This window comes from Anopheles maculipalpis, chromosome 2RL, assembly GCF_943734695.1.
Source record: "Anopheles maculipalpis chromosome 2RL, idAnoMacuDA_375_x, whole genome shotgun sequence".
In the NCBI taxonomy this organism is placed as follows: Eukaryota; Metazoa; Arthropoda; class Insecta; order Diptera; family Culicidae; genus Anopheles; species Anopheles maculipalpis.
In genome coordinates, this window is record NC_064871.1 from 85,139,867 (window position 1) to 85,154,486 (window position 14,620).

Sequence of the window (14,620 nt, forward strand, 5' to 3'; positions counted from 1 at the left end):
CTTAATCCACGCATTGTTTTAAACAGAAGGACCAATAGCCTCAAAACACTACATTTAAAACAATTATAGGCTTCGAAAAGTATATATAAAGTAGACCAAAGCTGTCTCTAAAATTTTCCAAACATTAAATTACGTTTGTTTCCAAACATGTTGTTGGAAACTCTCAAACCCACCCTTCACTACACAAGTAAAGCTATTTTTAAAAGAAAGATCCACGTACCGAGCACGCATCGTAATGCGTCTTCCGTAGTAACATTGTAGTACATTGTTGCAGCTTTTCCGATTACGACTAGTGTTGGCATATTCGGGACTCGGAAGATTCGAAGATTCAATCCTTTGAAAGATTCAAATTGGAATTGTATCCTTAGTGACGGATACGATCTGCTATACGGATTCGATTCGGATACGGATTTGATTGGGATTCGATCCGATTGGGATTATTTTGTTCTGTTAATGGAGTTTAAATGGCTAAAGAAAAAAAAAGAAGTTAGATGAAATGCGAAAAGAAAATGGAAATTTCTGTGATCATGATGCATCTAAGAATTCTGAGATTCGAATCCCAATTAGGATACGAATGCGAAATTCATTTGGTACTCGCTTTTCCCAACACTTATTACGACCCACAGCGCAACACTCTAGCGAACCGCGGGAATCCTGCTCCTAGATGGACGTACAGACCACAAAGTAAAACATTTCTTTCCTTCCAGCTGAAACCCCCGTAAATCGTGCGATCTTTTCCTTTTTATCTTACTTCCATCGTGTCGTTCAGGACTGTATTTTAGGCGGTATATAGAGTTACATTAAATATAGATGATTCACGCGCACGATTCGACTTTTTACGCCTTACACTAAGCAAAAAAAAACAAGTGCAAAGAAACGTGTAAATAAAACTGATCGTGTCTAACCAGCGCTTCGCTCTTTCTTTCTTTTTTTCTTTTTGTCTTTCACTGCCCGCTCGCTAACACTAGTGTTACGAGCTTTTTTGTTTCTTTTTGCTTTTGTAGTTGTGCTTACTGCGTATGCATTTATGCAGTGCGTTTCAGGCTTAAAATAAAGAAGAAGAGATACAAATATATAAAAGTTAAAATTTCATTCGTACAAAAAAGTGATACTGGCTGCAATTTTAGATGGGAAATATTTGTTTACTTGTTTCGACCTCCATACTACTGCTTTTTCCACTTATCGTGTTCAAATAATTATATTCCGCTCAAATGAAACCCAGTTTCACTCGGATACACACTTCTTGCATGCTTCCGTGTGTATTAAGCACGTGAAACTGGTCTTGCGGTTTTCAGTTAGTCGAATATTTTTCTACAACTAAAATTGATCGAGCAGAATCATTTGTTTCATTTTTGGTTGGGCAGGTAGGTAATACTCTATCTATTTGCCGGTGCGTCTACAAAAGCTGCATCGCCGAGAAGTGTACGCATAATGTTTCGTTAAAAGAAAATATCTCGTTTTGTTTTACTAATTTTGGCTATACGTTCCTTTCACACTTTTTTTTTTTAAACGCTCTCTCCTTTCAAGATTTTACATTTAGCAACAATGTTCTTAACATTATGCTTCTATTGTTGCGATAAAAAAAAGTTTTTGAACATTTGCTTTTTTTCCATTGGTACGTTATCTTTCCTCATTTGTAAAACACGTTCTAAGAAAAGATAAAATTATGAAATCAGTTTTACACCTTTCATACGAAATACTTCTTCTGATCGCCACCCGAAAGTGACCGTGCACAAAAAAGGGATTATTTAAAAAAATGTCTCAAGCACGTGCGCACACCACTTTAAAATCGTTCGTACTTTTGAAGATGAAAAAATCCCCCATTGTACTTTCTGGATGCGAAACAAAATCCGACAATAAATGGAAGAGATTATCGAGGGAGGAAGATAGAGAGAGAGCGAGAGAGAGAGAGAGAGAGAGCTAAAGCAGCAAAACTGAGCAGCAAATGAGAATCTGCAACGAACTTTCGCTATGAAAAGGCTGCCTTTGGGACCCTCATCAAAGTTATGCCCTTCGCCCTTCGGAAGTTCATTTCTTTTTGCTCTTGCCAAGCGTTAGCGTGTGGTGGGCCGTCATCTGGGACTTGCGCCGGTTAAACTCGACAAACTCTTCCTCCAGCTTTTTGCGCGATTCCTCCAGTTTGCGCTTCTCCTCGGCATGATCCTTCTTTAGCTTGTCGAATTTGGCGTGGAGCTGTGGTAAGAAGAAGAAAAGAAAGAAGAAGACAGTAAAATCTGTTAGGAATTTTAATTAAAACAAGCGCTCGTCTTCTCTCTTACCTCCTTTTCGCTCTCCTTCAACTCTGCTTCCTTCTCCTTCACACGCACCACAAACATCTGGCGCACCTCGTCCTCCTTCGCCTGCAACTCTGCCAGATGATTGCTCCGCTTCGCCTCGAACGTCTGCTGGAACGATACCGGCTTATTGTCACTGTCCACATCGGTAAAGCCCATCTCCTCCAGCCGCTTCTGGCGGTACAGCTCGTAATGGCGCGTGTGCGTCTTCTCCCGCATATCCTCCATATTGGTGCGGATCAACATTTCGCGCAGCTTCACAAAATCGCAATGGGCCTCATTCTCCACCTGCACCGTACCCCACGGATACTGACGTGCCCGTACCGTCTTATTGCCGACGCGCACAAAATCCGTACTGCCCACAACCGCGAACGGGATGTGCGAGTTCATCGTCGTGTTTACTTCCGCCACCGATTCATCGTCCGTCGGAAATTGATAGATCTGGACACCGTTTACGCGCAGCTCTTCGTTTATCTTGGCCTTAAATTTGGCCAGCTCCGTTTTGGAGATTGTGTCCGCCTTGGCAATGATCGGAATGATGTTTACCTTCGAATCGAGCATCTTCATGCAGACCAGATCGAGCGATTTGAGCCCGTGCCCGGTGGGGCAGATAAAGTAGAGACAGATGTGCGTACGGCTGTCGTGGTACGTCGACAGCGAGCGCTTTATCTTAAGTTCCTCCTGCAGGTACGCCTCGAACTGCTGATTAATATAGTCGACTACCGCCTTGAACGAGTCGTCCTTATTGATCTGGTCGCCGTAACCAACCGTGTCGCAGATCGTCAGCTACAAAAGAATTAAAAAAAAATCCGTTAAATCAAATTCAAAACCATTAAACTGTAAGTCGTCCGTTACCTTTAGCCGCACCATGCTCTCCTGCAGTTCGTACGTGTGAGCCTTCAACTTAACGCTCGGAAGCGTGTGAGGGCTGGGCTGCGATTCAAAGTTCGTGTTGAACAGTGAATCCATCAGGGTCGACTTGCCCAGACCCGTCTCGCCGATGCACATAATGTTGAACACAAACCCATTCTGGACGCTCTTGCTGACCAGCTGATCGGGCAGGCTGTCGAAACCGACGTGTCCCGATTGTTTCAGCGAGCGCGTTAAATCATTCTGCAAAGAACATGTAAAGGAACGAGGATTAGTATGGATGTTACCTGATGGAACCAACGTCAGAAATAAACCAATAGAGAAAACGTGATAACGAAGCAAATCTCCAAATTTCATCATCAGAATTCATCAGAAAATCCTCGGCTATTGTTGATCCCGGACTTTACGAGATCCCATGTCTTGTGGAGGAAAGCAAAACCATTAACTGGAGGATCAAATTCTTGTTGATCGACAGTATAGGATGTTACGGTAACGTGTAATAGAGAATGGTCAGGAAAACTCAAATTCCTATGGTTTTTTTGGCTTTTTAATTAATTCGGCTCTTAAAGTGTGAAGATTATCCTGGAGAATATCATCCTCTTGCCTATTTTGCCTTTGGAATCCTTTTGTCGAAGCACAATCATGATTCTTGAGAGATAGGAGATAAATCTCGACTAGAATCTCTACTCTAATGAATCTGTCAACCTTCCTTCAAAGATATCTTAGCTCACGTCCTTAAAAACTTGGGACATCTTCAACCAGCAGCCCTTTCCTGATAATTTTGTGGTCAAATCAGTGGAACAACATATTGCGAGCCTCATTACGATTGCATAACATTTTTAAAACATCAAACAATTAAAACCAAATCCAAAAAACATCAGCCAATTTATCACATCGTCGAGCTAGTGAACATTTCACATCATCGCCTAAAAAGCTCATTTCGCAACCGCAGATCGCAGATAAACGCACATACTGTCGGAATCAATAACGATGTTACGAAGATTACATTAACGATACCTTGATCATCGTTTCAACTGGCGTCTGCGTTGGTGGTGGTTTTAATCTCATCCGCCAGATGATAAAGTTTGAGACGCGGCACGCTCCGGTAGTTTCCCAGACGACTCCAATAAATACCCGACGACACACAGTGGAGAAACATGAGCCATCGTGTATCAATATTTCATTGACCTCGCCACCCAGTTTCGCTTCACAACAGTGTCCATGGAGTAGCGACAAACAGTAAATGAAAATTAATGCACTTGGCCACCAACGAATGCTGGTTACAGCACCCTCACATGGAGGCGTCTTGGACCCCACGCTAGACAATCGGGTCACTCTTTGTAGTAATGTTTGTGCGTGATCCATCGAAACGCAACGAAGTTTCGGAAGAGTTTGTTAATTTCCGTGTGTGTTTTTTTTTCCTCTTACCCGTAGTTTGCCACCCAGCCAGCGTGAATGTAACACGAGCAGAGTCCCGCGTTGTTTTACTTTTTACGGTAGATGAACCATCAATATTTCACCACCGCTCACCACCAGACAGGTTGTTTAGTGGAGATTGTAAAACGATAAGGAAACAATAGAAAGATCGTACCTGGTTGCACTTGGTAGCGGCTTATTAGTCTCTCCTGCGCACTAAAGCAGTTCAACCGATTAAAATGTGGACCACCATTAATTCCGAATCGAATTGCTTCAAACAGTCGGATAATATATTTATTGAACAATCGGGATGTGATTGCGTGCAGCCGTACCGGACGAAACCCGTAACGCGGGTTTTCAAGGCCTTATTACTATGCACGATGGCATCGGGTATATCGGGGGAAGAAGCTAACCAAATACAGCACTCGCATAAATAGAACGCGATGGTCTACCAACCCCCAAAATGGAAGGACTTTACATTTGTCAACGTCTATTGGTGGCTGAAAGAAACTTTCTTTCTCGTCGGCGTGTGGATCGGAGAAAGTGGACCAAACTTATTCAGACAATGTGTCCGTACTCCATTCTAAGCACTTGACATGATTCTGTTGGAAGTCACCCACTTTACTGTAGTGGAAATATTTCTTCTATTTTTGTTCGGAATATTCCAGGAGAAAGCTCTATTCCAGACATATTAGGCCTGTGCTAATTGCATTTAAAACTCATCATTTCTTTGCTATGAAGAGCTAGGAAGGAGAAAGTACATTCTTTACATGGTTAATGAGCATTATTGAAAAAAATAAAGTACCCAGATCAATCAAATTATGGCAAATCCTTATTCTGAACAAAAAGGCTGGCCGATTATTAGGCATTAATCATAGAATTGCAGCCATTATCGTGCAAAAATGCTCGGTTTGCACAATTTTCTTATCAATATTTTAAGCATTCCAAAGGAATTCTGCTACATGGAGAAGATGTTCTACCCAAACTAGAAAGGATTTCATTAGTTCTGGTTTGCACCAAAACCCAACTCAGTCCTACATACCTCAAAACATTTAATTATTCGAAAATATATCAAATTTTTTGGGTTCATCGGCTTTACATCTCAACTCTGAGTGATCGTTAACAGCTTCCAAATTGCATCCGGAATTCCAAGAAGTCCAGGAAGTCTATGAAGCTTCCTCGAATCTTAAACTTTCTTTTTAAGTACCTCAGACATTCAATCTGTTCACATCTTTTATCGAACATATTAAGGAGTCTATAAATGAGTTAAAATTAACCTCAAAAGCTGGTTATTTTAAATGATTATTGGGCGTGATGGGCGTTTCTCAAGAAAATCTTCTAGCTCCTATTTGGAACAAATTGTTAAAATTAAGTTCTCTCCTCTGCAAGAAAGGCCTGTTGATCATCCAGATAGCAGCAGGGTACTACGGAGTTAAAGAGCAGATATCCACATTTTCTTCATATACTGTCGATTTGAAGATTGACCGATTAGAAAATTGTCTTTCTGACTGTTTTCCTTTCGGCGATCGATTTGTTCCATGTTCAAATAACCATTGAAATTAATGAGAAATGTGAAAAGTGTAGCTGTAAACGTGCCACCATCAGCTACAAGAGATTCAGTACAATTCAATTCAAAGATCGCTTCCAGACATCAACCCCGTTCGAAGATCTCTGGAGGGCAAGCAATGACGGACCGTATAAGTATGGCTCTTTTCCTCCCCAATTGCATACAACAATAACGCACTTCTGTTTATGCTTTTGCGTGTCTCTCGCCCTCTCTTAAATAACCCTTCAACGATCGTACTGCCAGATTAATAGCGTATCGGCACTACCAACACAGGCCCCGCTTATTTATCTCAGCCTCTTGTCGGTATTGGCCACCCCATTCGTAACACGCCAAGGGGAATTGGAGAAAGTGTGTGCCGAATTTATACGATTCGGCCAAACACAATTCGGTATGCGGTAACGCTGGGGTATTATGCGGTGCGATACCGACATTTCCCTACAGCTCGCTCACACAAACACACACACAAAATTTTCCTATGCATTTTCTCGCCGTCGGCCGACTTCCTTGCCCCGTGTTAGTGTGCGAGTGTTTTTTGTGTGTTTTCCTCTCCAAATATGTTTGGTTTTTGTTTGTGAAGTTTCAGCTGGAAAAAGTTACCGATGGGCTCTAGAAGGAGGACGCAAATGGGGATGGGTGACGTGAAGAGGAGCTTTGTATAAGCCAGACGGCCTTCTCCAGCAAGACGCAGATGCCTGTCGGCGTCGCATAAACAAAGGCATTCGTTTCATATTGCGTCAACTGCATTCTTGACTGCGGCCCTCACGATGCGTTCTGCTCTGTTTGTTCGTGGCGCACGTTTGTAAGTGTGTGTGTTTTGTCATAAAGCACACACGTTTCCGGTCCGGTGCATCTAGCGGCTGTTTGCAAATATGTTTTCGTACGTTGAGAGCCAAAAATTCGTCCATCAACGTTCGACGACGCTGGTTCCTTCTAATGTAAACTGTGCTCCATCTTCCAACTTTGACTTTTTCTGCATTTGTCTTATGTTCAGGAATAAAAGAATTAAGTGAATAATACACCCGGCCCGCTTTACTGCACAATGTTGATAGTTTTGCATCTTCAGATGCACATAAATTCCTCGGCCAAATACGCGCACGCACACTGGTATACAATGTCCAGCACTGAACAGAATGTTTATGCTTCCGCCTTCCGGGAAAAGATGGTATTCCCCGTTTTACAAATCCCATGATGAATCACAGTCTCCCGCAGAATCCGATAACTTCTACACGTTCTACAAACACACGTATTTACACATACTCTTCACGATCAGACCACAGTTCAACACTTCCGGATTATGTACGATGAATCAGTGCACCAACCACGACACAGCAAGACGCACCCCATCCGACGCCTAGGAATGCATTTTTCTTCTACCTCTCATCGGTAGCGAAACTCACGTTCCAAGCGCAAAATCACACAATCTTAAAACACAAAAACTGGAAACGGACACCGCCAAAACTACTCCAGATTATACGCGATTTTACCTTCATCACTGCAACGTCCGCGGCCGCCATGGTAATTCCAAGGGTTGTTGAGATGAAATAAGCTTATGTTTGGTGTGTTTGGCTCCAGCTAAACTTCTTTCACTTCTTTTTCCTTCACCGGTTGACAGGGGTTGTCAAAATAAGTGGTGGGGGAGGGGTTTATATCATTTTAGGAATTTGCGATACATTTGATCGTTGGTGAAAGTAATTTTTCGTGTTTTTTTAACAAATTTAAATAATTTTACGTTTCAACACGCGTTAAGCATTCTAATTTTTCATTTGAATGTTATTTTTGTGGTTTATGAACCTCTTTTTATTAAAAAAATATTAAATTCTTGGATTGGAAAATTGGAATTTCACTGTGGTTTTCCTGCCGGTCATGAGGAATACTTTTTATTTGTTTTGTACATTTACAAAAATGTAAAATGCTTTTTTAAAGATTTTACTGATAATTTGTTCTAAATAGTGCAGAAAATAATTATAACAAACATAACTGATTCAATTTACATGATTATCGATTATCAAAACACACGACAATCCAGAATATTCCACCAAATGCACCAATGTTGAAAACTCATTTCCTTTTAGTTATCTTTATTTTTAAAGTAACATTTGAATTATAAGCTTTCAGCTTCTTTTACACGTACACTACTATACGATGCCCTTACCATTGGAGGCATTCTCAAGCACTGTTTGCCTTGCTGCCTATTAAACATAAATAATTGTCTTTTTCATTTGCTACTCCACACAGGCTTTCGTAAAATAAAACCCTTCTAAACAGTCGTCTGTAGCTTCAAACAAACGTCCAACCCAACCGTCAAATCGGCCCGATGTCGATTAACCAGCTTCAAGAGATTAATTTTCTTCTCTTTCGCATGGTTCGACTCCAGCTCGTACAGTGTGGAAAGATTCACGAGCAGCGATTCGTTCAAACAGGACTTCGTGTTACGTTGGATTGCTTCTTCGTACAGCTTGATCGCTTCCTTCAGCTTGCCCGAGTACAGCAAACACACACCCATATTATTGTACAGCATCGTGTTTGACGGGACTGCCGCGGATGCCTTCTGGAACAGTTCAAATGCACTCTGGAAATCGTTCTGAGCGACGGCCAATAATCCACGGTCGATGAGATCGGGCGCCTCGGAACATTTCCTGCAAAACATTGGAAAAGGCAACGGGATTATGATCGCTTACACCAAATGCCAAAGCCTATTTCATACTCCTCTTTAAGACGACGGGCTTCAGCGAATTTTTTCTCTGCCCCCGACATATCACCACACTGTAGCCGCATCCGTCCCCACGCGGATAGCAGTATTCGTTTCTGCGGAATCGCTGCAGCACTGACCAAACGTTCCATTAGCTGCTCAACCAGTCCGAAATCCTTCACCGCAAGGGCACAATTAACGATGGAATGTAAAATGCGTGTTTCGCGCGTACTCCAGAACTCGTGCGCTTCCTTTGCGTGTGCCACAGTATCAGCGGTACGTTCAAAGTACGACCTGATCTGGTTTACCACAGCCAGCAAATCCGTCAACCGATTCAGTGCAACACGTGGCGCACCAAGATAAACTGGCAGTTCGGCAAGCAGCAGCCGGAAGGAGAATGGTGCCATCGAGCCCTTGCGATCGGCATGCATGTCCGGATGATAAAACTCGTAAAACACATCCGGATTGCTTAGCGCACCGAATGGTTCCGCTTCGACGCGTGCAATTTCGTACTGGCCCAGCTTTACCAACAGCGCTAGCCGGGTAAACCAGAGCTGCAACGAGTTCGGGCTATGCTTTACCGGATGCCCTGCATGGCCGAAACCTTGCTGCTTTATCGTTAGCAAGCGTGCGGTCAAATTTACAGCCGACCGGAAGCACCCATTCTCGATCAGTTCCCGCAGTCCTCGCTCGTCCTGGGTAACGTTATCCGGTAGCAGCAACTTTCGCTGTTGTGCTTCGTTCGTGTCCACCAGCAACCCTACCGCATCCTGCACCGGGTCCGTCAGGTCGGTCGCAACACTCACACCCGGCATGGTGAGATTGGTCGGTTGACCGCCCGGAACCGTGTTGGGCGGTTCCCACAGATCTCGTACACTATCGGGAATGTTTGTTTGCGCTTGCTGGTCCATCGAGCTGTTTGCCAGGTAATCGTACGTTAAGTACGCTTCGGCTACTGCATGCTGAGGGCGACCATCTACGGCGAGAAAAAAGCAAAGGATGCTCAAAATCCGAAACTCAAATCCGAGTGTCTTTATCGTCTAATCCTCGTACGCGCACCTTCGTCAGCTGTTATGCTATCGAAACAGCTCGGTGGATCGTTAGCAAAGTATTTACTTATGCTTGGTTCTGTGCTGTACGTGTTGGCCATTTTGATGCTAAAATGTTAAGCACAAATAGCTAATATTCACACACCAAACAAACCGAGCAATTCATCTGAACTGCGGACGTATTGCTTTGTTGTTTTTACTTTTATCACTGTTTGTGTTCTTTGTGCTGTTTGTCATTATTGACGTTTTCTTTTTCATACCAAGATAGATATATAAACAAATATGTATTTCTACACACCTTGGCTGATTTTAAATTGAAAATTTCTACATTTTTTAATTGCTTGTGCACTGAGGAAACCCGATGAAGCTGACGAAGTCTGCTAAAGAAGCACAACAACAAACGACTTGCGCCAGAGAAATGAAATAGCCTAAGGGGGTCAGGTCAGAGAGATGCGAAATTCGGAACCGTCAAGACTCCAGGACAAACTCGGATCCGGCGATCTAATGCTGCTTTTCACATGAAAATAGGAGATCTGATAGGCCCCAGCGCGATCCGTTGGCGAGGCAATATCGCCACCAGTCGCCAATTTCATCAATAGGGTTGGAAGATTTACGAAACCTTCTCTCTACAAGCTAACATTGTATAGCGTAGGGTTGGGTCTTCATCCTGCAACTCTTCGAGACTCTCACTGGAGACATCTGGGATCAAAGTTACACACGTAAAAACCACATACAAGCGCAACTTCGGACACTTCACTGCTATTAACAGGCCTTGAATACCGCTTGCAAGATATTCTCCCTAATAGCTGTAAGATCGACTTGTCCCATATAAAGAGGAGATAGTTGAAAACTATCAGAGAAAATTGTGATGCAATGAGAAATTTCCCTTTGATGGCGCTGATGCCAGAAGGGCCGGGATAACGGTCTGGCAGACGACGGCTCTGGAACTCGAGCGGTTGTTTTGTTTGTCTGATCGGAAAAGAAACAACAAAAAAAAGCAAACAAAGATGTTTGGTTCCGCAGCATTTCATGCTTTTGTCTAACAAAAAAAAAAACGTTTCACACATTACTTTATTCACGAGATTCTAGGACATGAACACCAAAAACGCTCCCCTTCCGTGTCCGTCCCCAAAAATGTTTTCTTTCTCTTCTTCTTTTTGTCCGCTACAAACTGTACTGCATCATCGCACACTTCCACTCGTATACGTGCGGATAGGTTTGCGGATCAACGTCGACCATTTTTAACACGTTCCACACGTCAAAGTCGTCCTGCGTTGGTAATGAACCAGCCAGGAAGGTAGCGTAATTTTCATCCTCCTCCATGCTCCGCTGTTCCAACAATCCATTCATCGGAACTTCATCGCTGCTCGCTGCTGTTTCCACCGGACTTTGGTTTCCGTTCTGGTCATCCTGCTGCTTCCGGCGCAGTAGTGCTTTCGGGCTGGAAGGTGGCGTAAAGAATGTATCATCATCCTGCTCGTACTCCGAATCGCTACAACTGTAGTATCGTTCGTCCTCTTCACCGGAACCGTTAAGTTGCACCGCTGCCGATCCCTCCTCCTTCCCGGATCGACCGGTACTACGGTACGTGTGGAAGTCAACCACCAGCTCGGTCGCTGGCACCGTTGATGATGAGGAAGTGCTGGTACGGTAGGCACGTTTTTCGCGCCGCTTGTTCATTCGCTCCAGTATGCCTTTGCCGGCATGATGTTGCGCTGTGGAAGTCTCAGTACGGCATCCGCACGGTACAATGTAACCGTTGCTCTCCCACAACGCATTCAACTCCATCTCATCCAGATTTCCAAAATCGACCGTTGCATTCAAAATTGTTCGATCGCCAGAAAACTGTACCAGCAGCTTGACGACACATTTGGCCGGTTCGTTTAGCGAATCGTCGTCACCACCAGCGTGCAAAAACTTCCACACGCTGGACGCTGGTTCCTCTCCACCACGGGTGGTCCAATTCTGTGCCACATTCGTAACGATCAAGTACGCAAACAGTGCGTGAACTTTGGAAAAATTAATCTTCCGAAAGGCACCATCGTTGCGATAGTTCTCGAGCAGCTTTTCCAACTGCCGGATCTGCCCCTGGAACGTTTCAGCGAGGCGCATTTTTGCGTTCGGTTTAAGAATATTGTTCACCAACCGTTTGCCGAACACGTGCAACGAATTGAGCAGACAACGGTACGGATTTGAAACGGCCGTTGGTTGCAGCAGCTCGTTAGCCATGTTTAAGCTCATCTTTTCCGTTGATTCACAGATCATGTTCAGTTCGTCGTTAAAGGAACGTTCCTTTGGGTCCGGGCTTTCCGCATCAACACTTTCCTCCCGCGGAATGTCCGTTTCTCCACCTCCACCACCATCCACCGCTAGCCGTTGCCTCTTTTGCGCTAGATACTGTTCCAGGAGGGATAGTCCCTGCGGGTCCTCCACATTGCAGAACGCGCCCAAAAACTTCCAATACTCTATCCATGCGACCTGCTCCTTTTTCGCCAACATCCGGCCTATCGTTTCGATCCCTTTCGTTTGATCGGTGAGCCGTATGGATCGTTCCTTAAAAGATGGCGATTCCGTGACGTTTGACTTCCCGTAGAGTGTTTGCGTTTCGTCGCACACGTAGCTAATGTTGCCATCGTCCAGGTCATTGTCACAGTACGAACCGTCCGTGTCGAAGCTGCTGTTCGCTAGATGGCTACGGTAGGAAAAGAACAACCGGTTCGGTGTGTACGGTACCGGATGCATGCGCACGTGATTGCCATTATCGTCGGGGATCAGCTTTTCCTCCAACGATTCCACGATACTTTCGTCCAGACTCGAATCGAGCAGCGTATTGTTGTTCAAATTGCGCATTTTCTGCCCATCGCCGCTTCCCGCACCCTCCTCCAACCTTCCATCGAACGATCGATTCGCAAACAAACGCCGTGCGGCCGCCTTAATCGGTGTCGAACATTTCCGCATCTCCGCCAACTTACCCTCACTCCGTACCTGGCTCCCACCGACAATTCGCAACCGGGGCGGTGTTTTCCATCGCTTACAGAACCGTTGCGCCTTCTCGTAATCCATCGGACCGGCATACGCTTTAATTTCCCGCCGGGCCGTCAATTTGTCCATCGGTTCGCGCAGCTTGTGCAAATCGGTTGGTGAAAACGGTTCGCCCACGATCGGTGGCAAACTGTTGTCCTCCGTCCGTAGCACCGGCACAAAGTAGTTTTCCTGCAAAAGCGCACCAATCGCTTCTCGCACCTCGGGCGTATTGTTAACCGGCTTTGCCCGGCTGCAGATAATTTCTCTTGGGTACAGGCCGTCCGCGTTCGGCTTTACCAAACACTGGGGGAATGCAATCAGCTCCCTTACCACCGAAACCCAGCCGAGTTTGGCCGCGAAATGGAGTGGCGTCTCGTTCCGGCACTTGTCCGGTGTATTGAGGTACAGGTCGAGCAGTATGGCGGTGACCTCCTCGGTGGAGGATGTACGCTGCCCGTGCAGCAGCTCGATATAGGAAGGGTTTTCGATCGTTTGCAGTATTAGCCGACAAATGTCACTCCGTCCTTCGATGGCAGTTATGTGTAGGGCGTTGTAGCGGGGTCCCTCCTTCAGGATGGTCGGAGTGTCACCGGAACTGATTAGATAGCGCGGATTTTGCTGTATCATTGTGCGCACCTCGTCGATGTTGTTCGCTTCGATAAGCTTCCGGAACGCCACCAGCTTCTGGCTCGACGGTCCAACGAAGGGAGATTTGGGAACTTTCCGGTCGGCGGACGGTATCGGACTACCGGGTGCTCCTGGTACGATTGGAAGTAGAGTAACATTTTACTTTAGCGAATGTAGTCCATTTGCACATAAACTTGCTTTACCTGATGCAGCACCACCACCGACCCCCGCTGCTGCTGTTTCCGATGGCCCGTGGAGGTAAAAGTAAACCGCCTCTTCGCTCGACGAGAACGCCTTCATACGTGCATCTTTGTGCAGCTTCAAAGCAGCCAGCGCTTCAATTTTATCATTGTAAAAGCTTTTAATAGCTGAAACGACGAAAAACAGCGAGTAAATTTCAACACCTTTTTCATTCTTTTTTTTTTCAAACCAAACGGTCAATCAGCGCGCAAAACCCATACCGAAGTTGGACGTGTTGTTTGGTATGAAAATGGCGTAGTACTCCATGGCCGCACCACCGACTCTAGCGTCATCCAGTTTGTAGGTTTTTTTTGTTTGTTTTTCGTAAGGGGGTAGCAAATAAAACAGCTCCGACGGCGAAACACACTCTACACGGGTGTGGTGGAACACTTTTCCGGAAAACTTGTCTGCCGGTATACAACAAAATTATTCTTTAAATCGTTAACAATGCGCTAGTTGCGGCGACAGTCAGCACACAAATAAAGGCGATAGAAACACCTCAACGATGGACTATAGAATTGGATGGTGCGAACGCGGTGGTCAAAATTATCTCAAAAATATGCTGTTGACCGTATTCTAGACTACCGGATGCTACCCGCGGACTAGCCAAACCGATTTTAATAGTTTTTCCTCCAGTTTCGATTGACTTTTAAGTGAGAAAATTACAAATACCTCTATCGGGTTCTCCTATATCCCTATTCCAAGCAATTATTTAGGTTTTTGTTCTTTTGTCCAAAAATACATGTCAATTTTAAAGATAAATAACTTGGAAATTGCTTTGATTTGTGCTTTGATTTGTATTTAGTTTAATAGAAAGAAGATGAGTTAACTTAGTTTTCATCAG

The 14,620-nt window shown here is 44.6% G+C and overlaps 5 protein-coding genes across 8 annotated transcripts in view; 1 reads left to right on the forward strand and 4 right to left on the reverse strand.

Moving 5' to 3' along the window:
* Window positions 1-14,620, forward strand: part of LOC126568604 (elongin-C) — a 589,072-nt gene that overhangs the window by 572,020 nt on the left and 2,432 nt on the right. The gene's annotated exons all lie outside the window — the stretch shown is intronic.
* LOC126568008 (mini-chromosome maintenance complex-binding protein) overlaps window positions 1-14,620 on the reverse strand; it is a 232,355-nt gene that overhangs the window by 211,326 nt on the left and 6,409 nt on the right. The window lies entirely within an intron of this gene.
* LOC126568238 (septin-2) lies at window positions 2,025-7,752 on the reverse strand. Its single transcript, XM_050224684.1, has 4 exons — window positions 7,632-7,752; window positions 3,150-3,407; window positions 2,280-3,080; window positions 2,025-2,193 (listed from the first exon to the last, which is right to left on the reverse strand). Exons 1-4 carry the CDS (start codon window positions 7,659-7,661, stop codon window positions 2,029-2,031), a joined length of 1,254 nt encoding a protein of 417 aa, XP_050080641.1. The 5' UTR covers window positions 7,662-7,752; the 3' UTR covers window positions 2,025-2,028.
* LOC126568703 (trafficking protein particle complex subunit 12) lies at window positions 8,373-9,986 on the reverse strand. Its single transcript, XM_050225221.1, has 3 exons — window positions 9,896-9,986; window positions 8,852-9,812; window positions 8,373-8,783 (listed from the first exon to the last, which is right to left on the reverse strand). Exons 1-3 carry the CDS (start codon window positions 9,984-9,986, stop codon window positions 8,405-8,407), a joined length of 1,431 nt encoding a protein of 476 aa, XP_050081178.1. The 3' UTR covers window positions 8,373-8,404.
* On the reverse strand, window positions 11,050-14,084 carry LOC126567863 (ankyrin repeat and LEM domain-containing protein 2 homolog). The gene is made up of 3 exons (XM_050224187.1): window positions 13,998-14,084; window positions 13,725-13,904; window positions 11,050-13,664 (listed from the first exon to the last, which is right to left on the reverse strand). Exons 1-3 carry the CDS (start codon window positions 14,041-14,043, stop codon window positions 11,050-11,052), a joined length of 2,841 nt encoding a protein of 946 aa, XP_050080144.1. The 5' UTR covers window positions 14,044-14,084.

What these genes read in the sequence shown, in the direction of transcription:
- LOC126568238 (XM_050224684.1), bottom strand. Translation starts at nt 7,661, where the DNA reads ATGGCGGCCGCGGACGTTGCAGTGATGAAG. An exon ending in CGGACGTTGCAGTGATGAAG is followed by an intron (nt 3,408 to 7,631) that starts GTAAAATCGCGT and finishes TGTTCTTTGCAG; the next exon opens with AATGATTTAACGCGCTCGCT. An exon ending in TGAAGGAGAGCGAAAAGGAG is followed by an intron (nt 2,194 to 2,279) that starts GTAAGAGAGAAG and finishes TTCTTACCACAG; the next exon opens with CTCCACGCCAAATTCGACAA.
- LOC126567863 (XM_050224187.1), bottom strand. Translation starts at nt 14,043, where the DNA reads ATGGAGTACTACGCCATTTTCATACCAAACAACACGTCCAACTTCG. An exon ending in AAACAACACGTCCAACTTCG is followed by an intron (nt 13,905 to 13,997) that starts GTATGGGTTTTG and finishes TCGTCGTTTCAG; the next exon opens with CTATTAAAAGCTTTTACAAT. An exon ending in ATCAGGTAAAGCAAGTTTAT is followed by an intron (nt 13,665 to 13,724) that starts GTGCAAATGGAC and finishes TCGTACCAGGAG; the next exon opens with CACCCGGTAGTCCGATACCG.
- LOC126568703 (XM_050225221.1), bottom strand. Translation starts at nt 9,986, where the DNA reads ATGGCCAACACGTACAGCACAGAACCAAGCATAAGTAAATACTTTGCT. An exon ending in TAGCATAACAGCTGACGAAG is followed by an intron (nt 9,813 to 9,895) that starts GTGCGCGTACGA and finishes TTCTCGCCGTAG; the next exon opens with ATGGTCGCCCTCAGCATGCA. An exon ending in GCCCGTCGTCTTAAAGAGGA is followed by an intron (nt 8,784 to 8,851) that starts GTATGAAATAGG and finishes AATGTTTTGCAG; the next exon opens with GAAATGTTCCGAGGCGCCCG.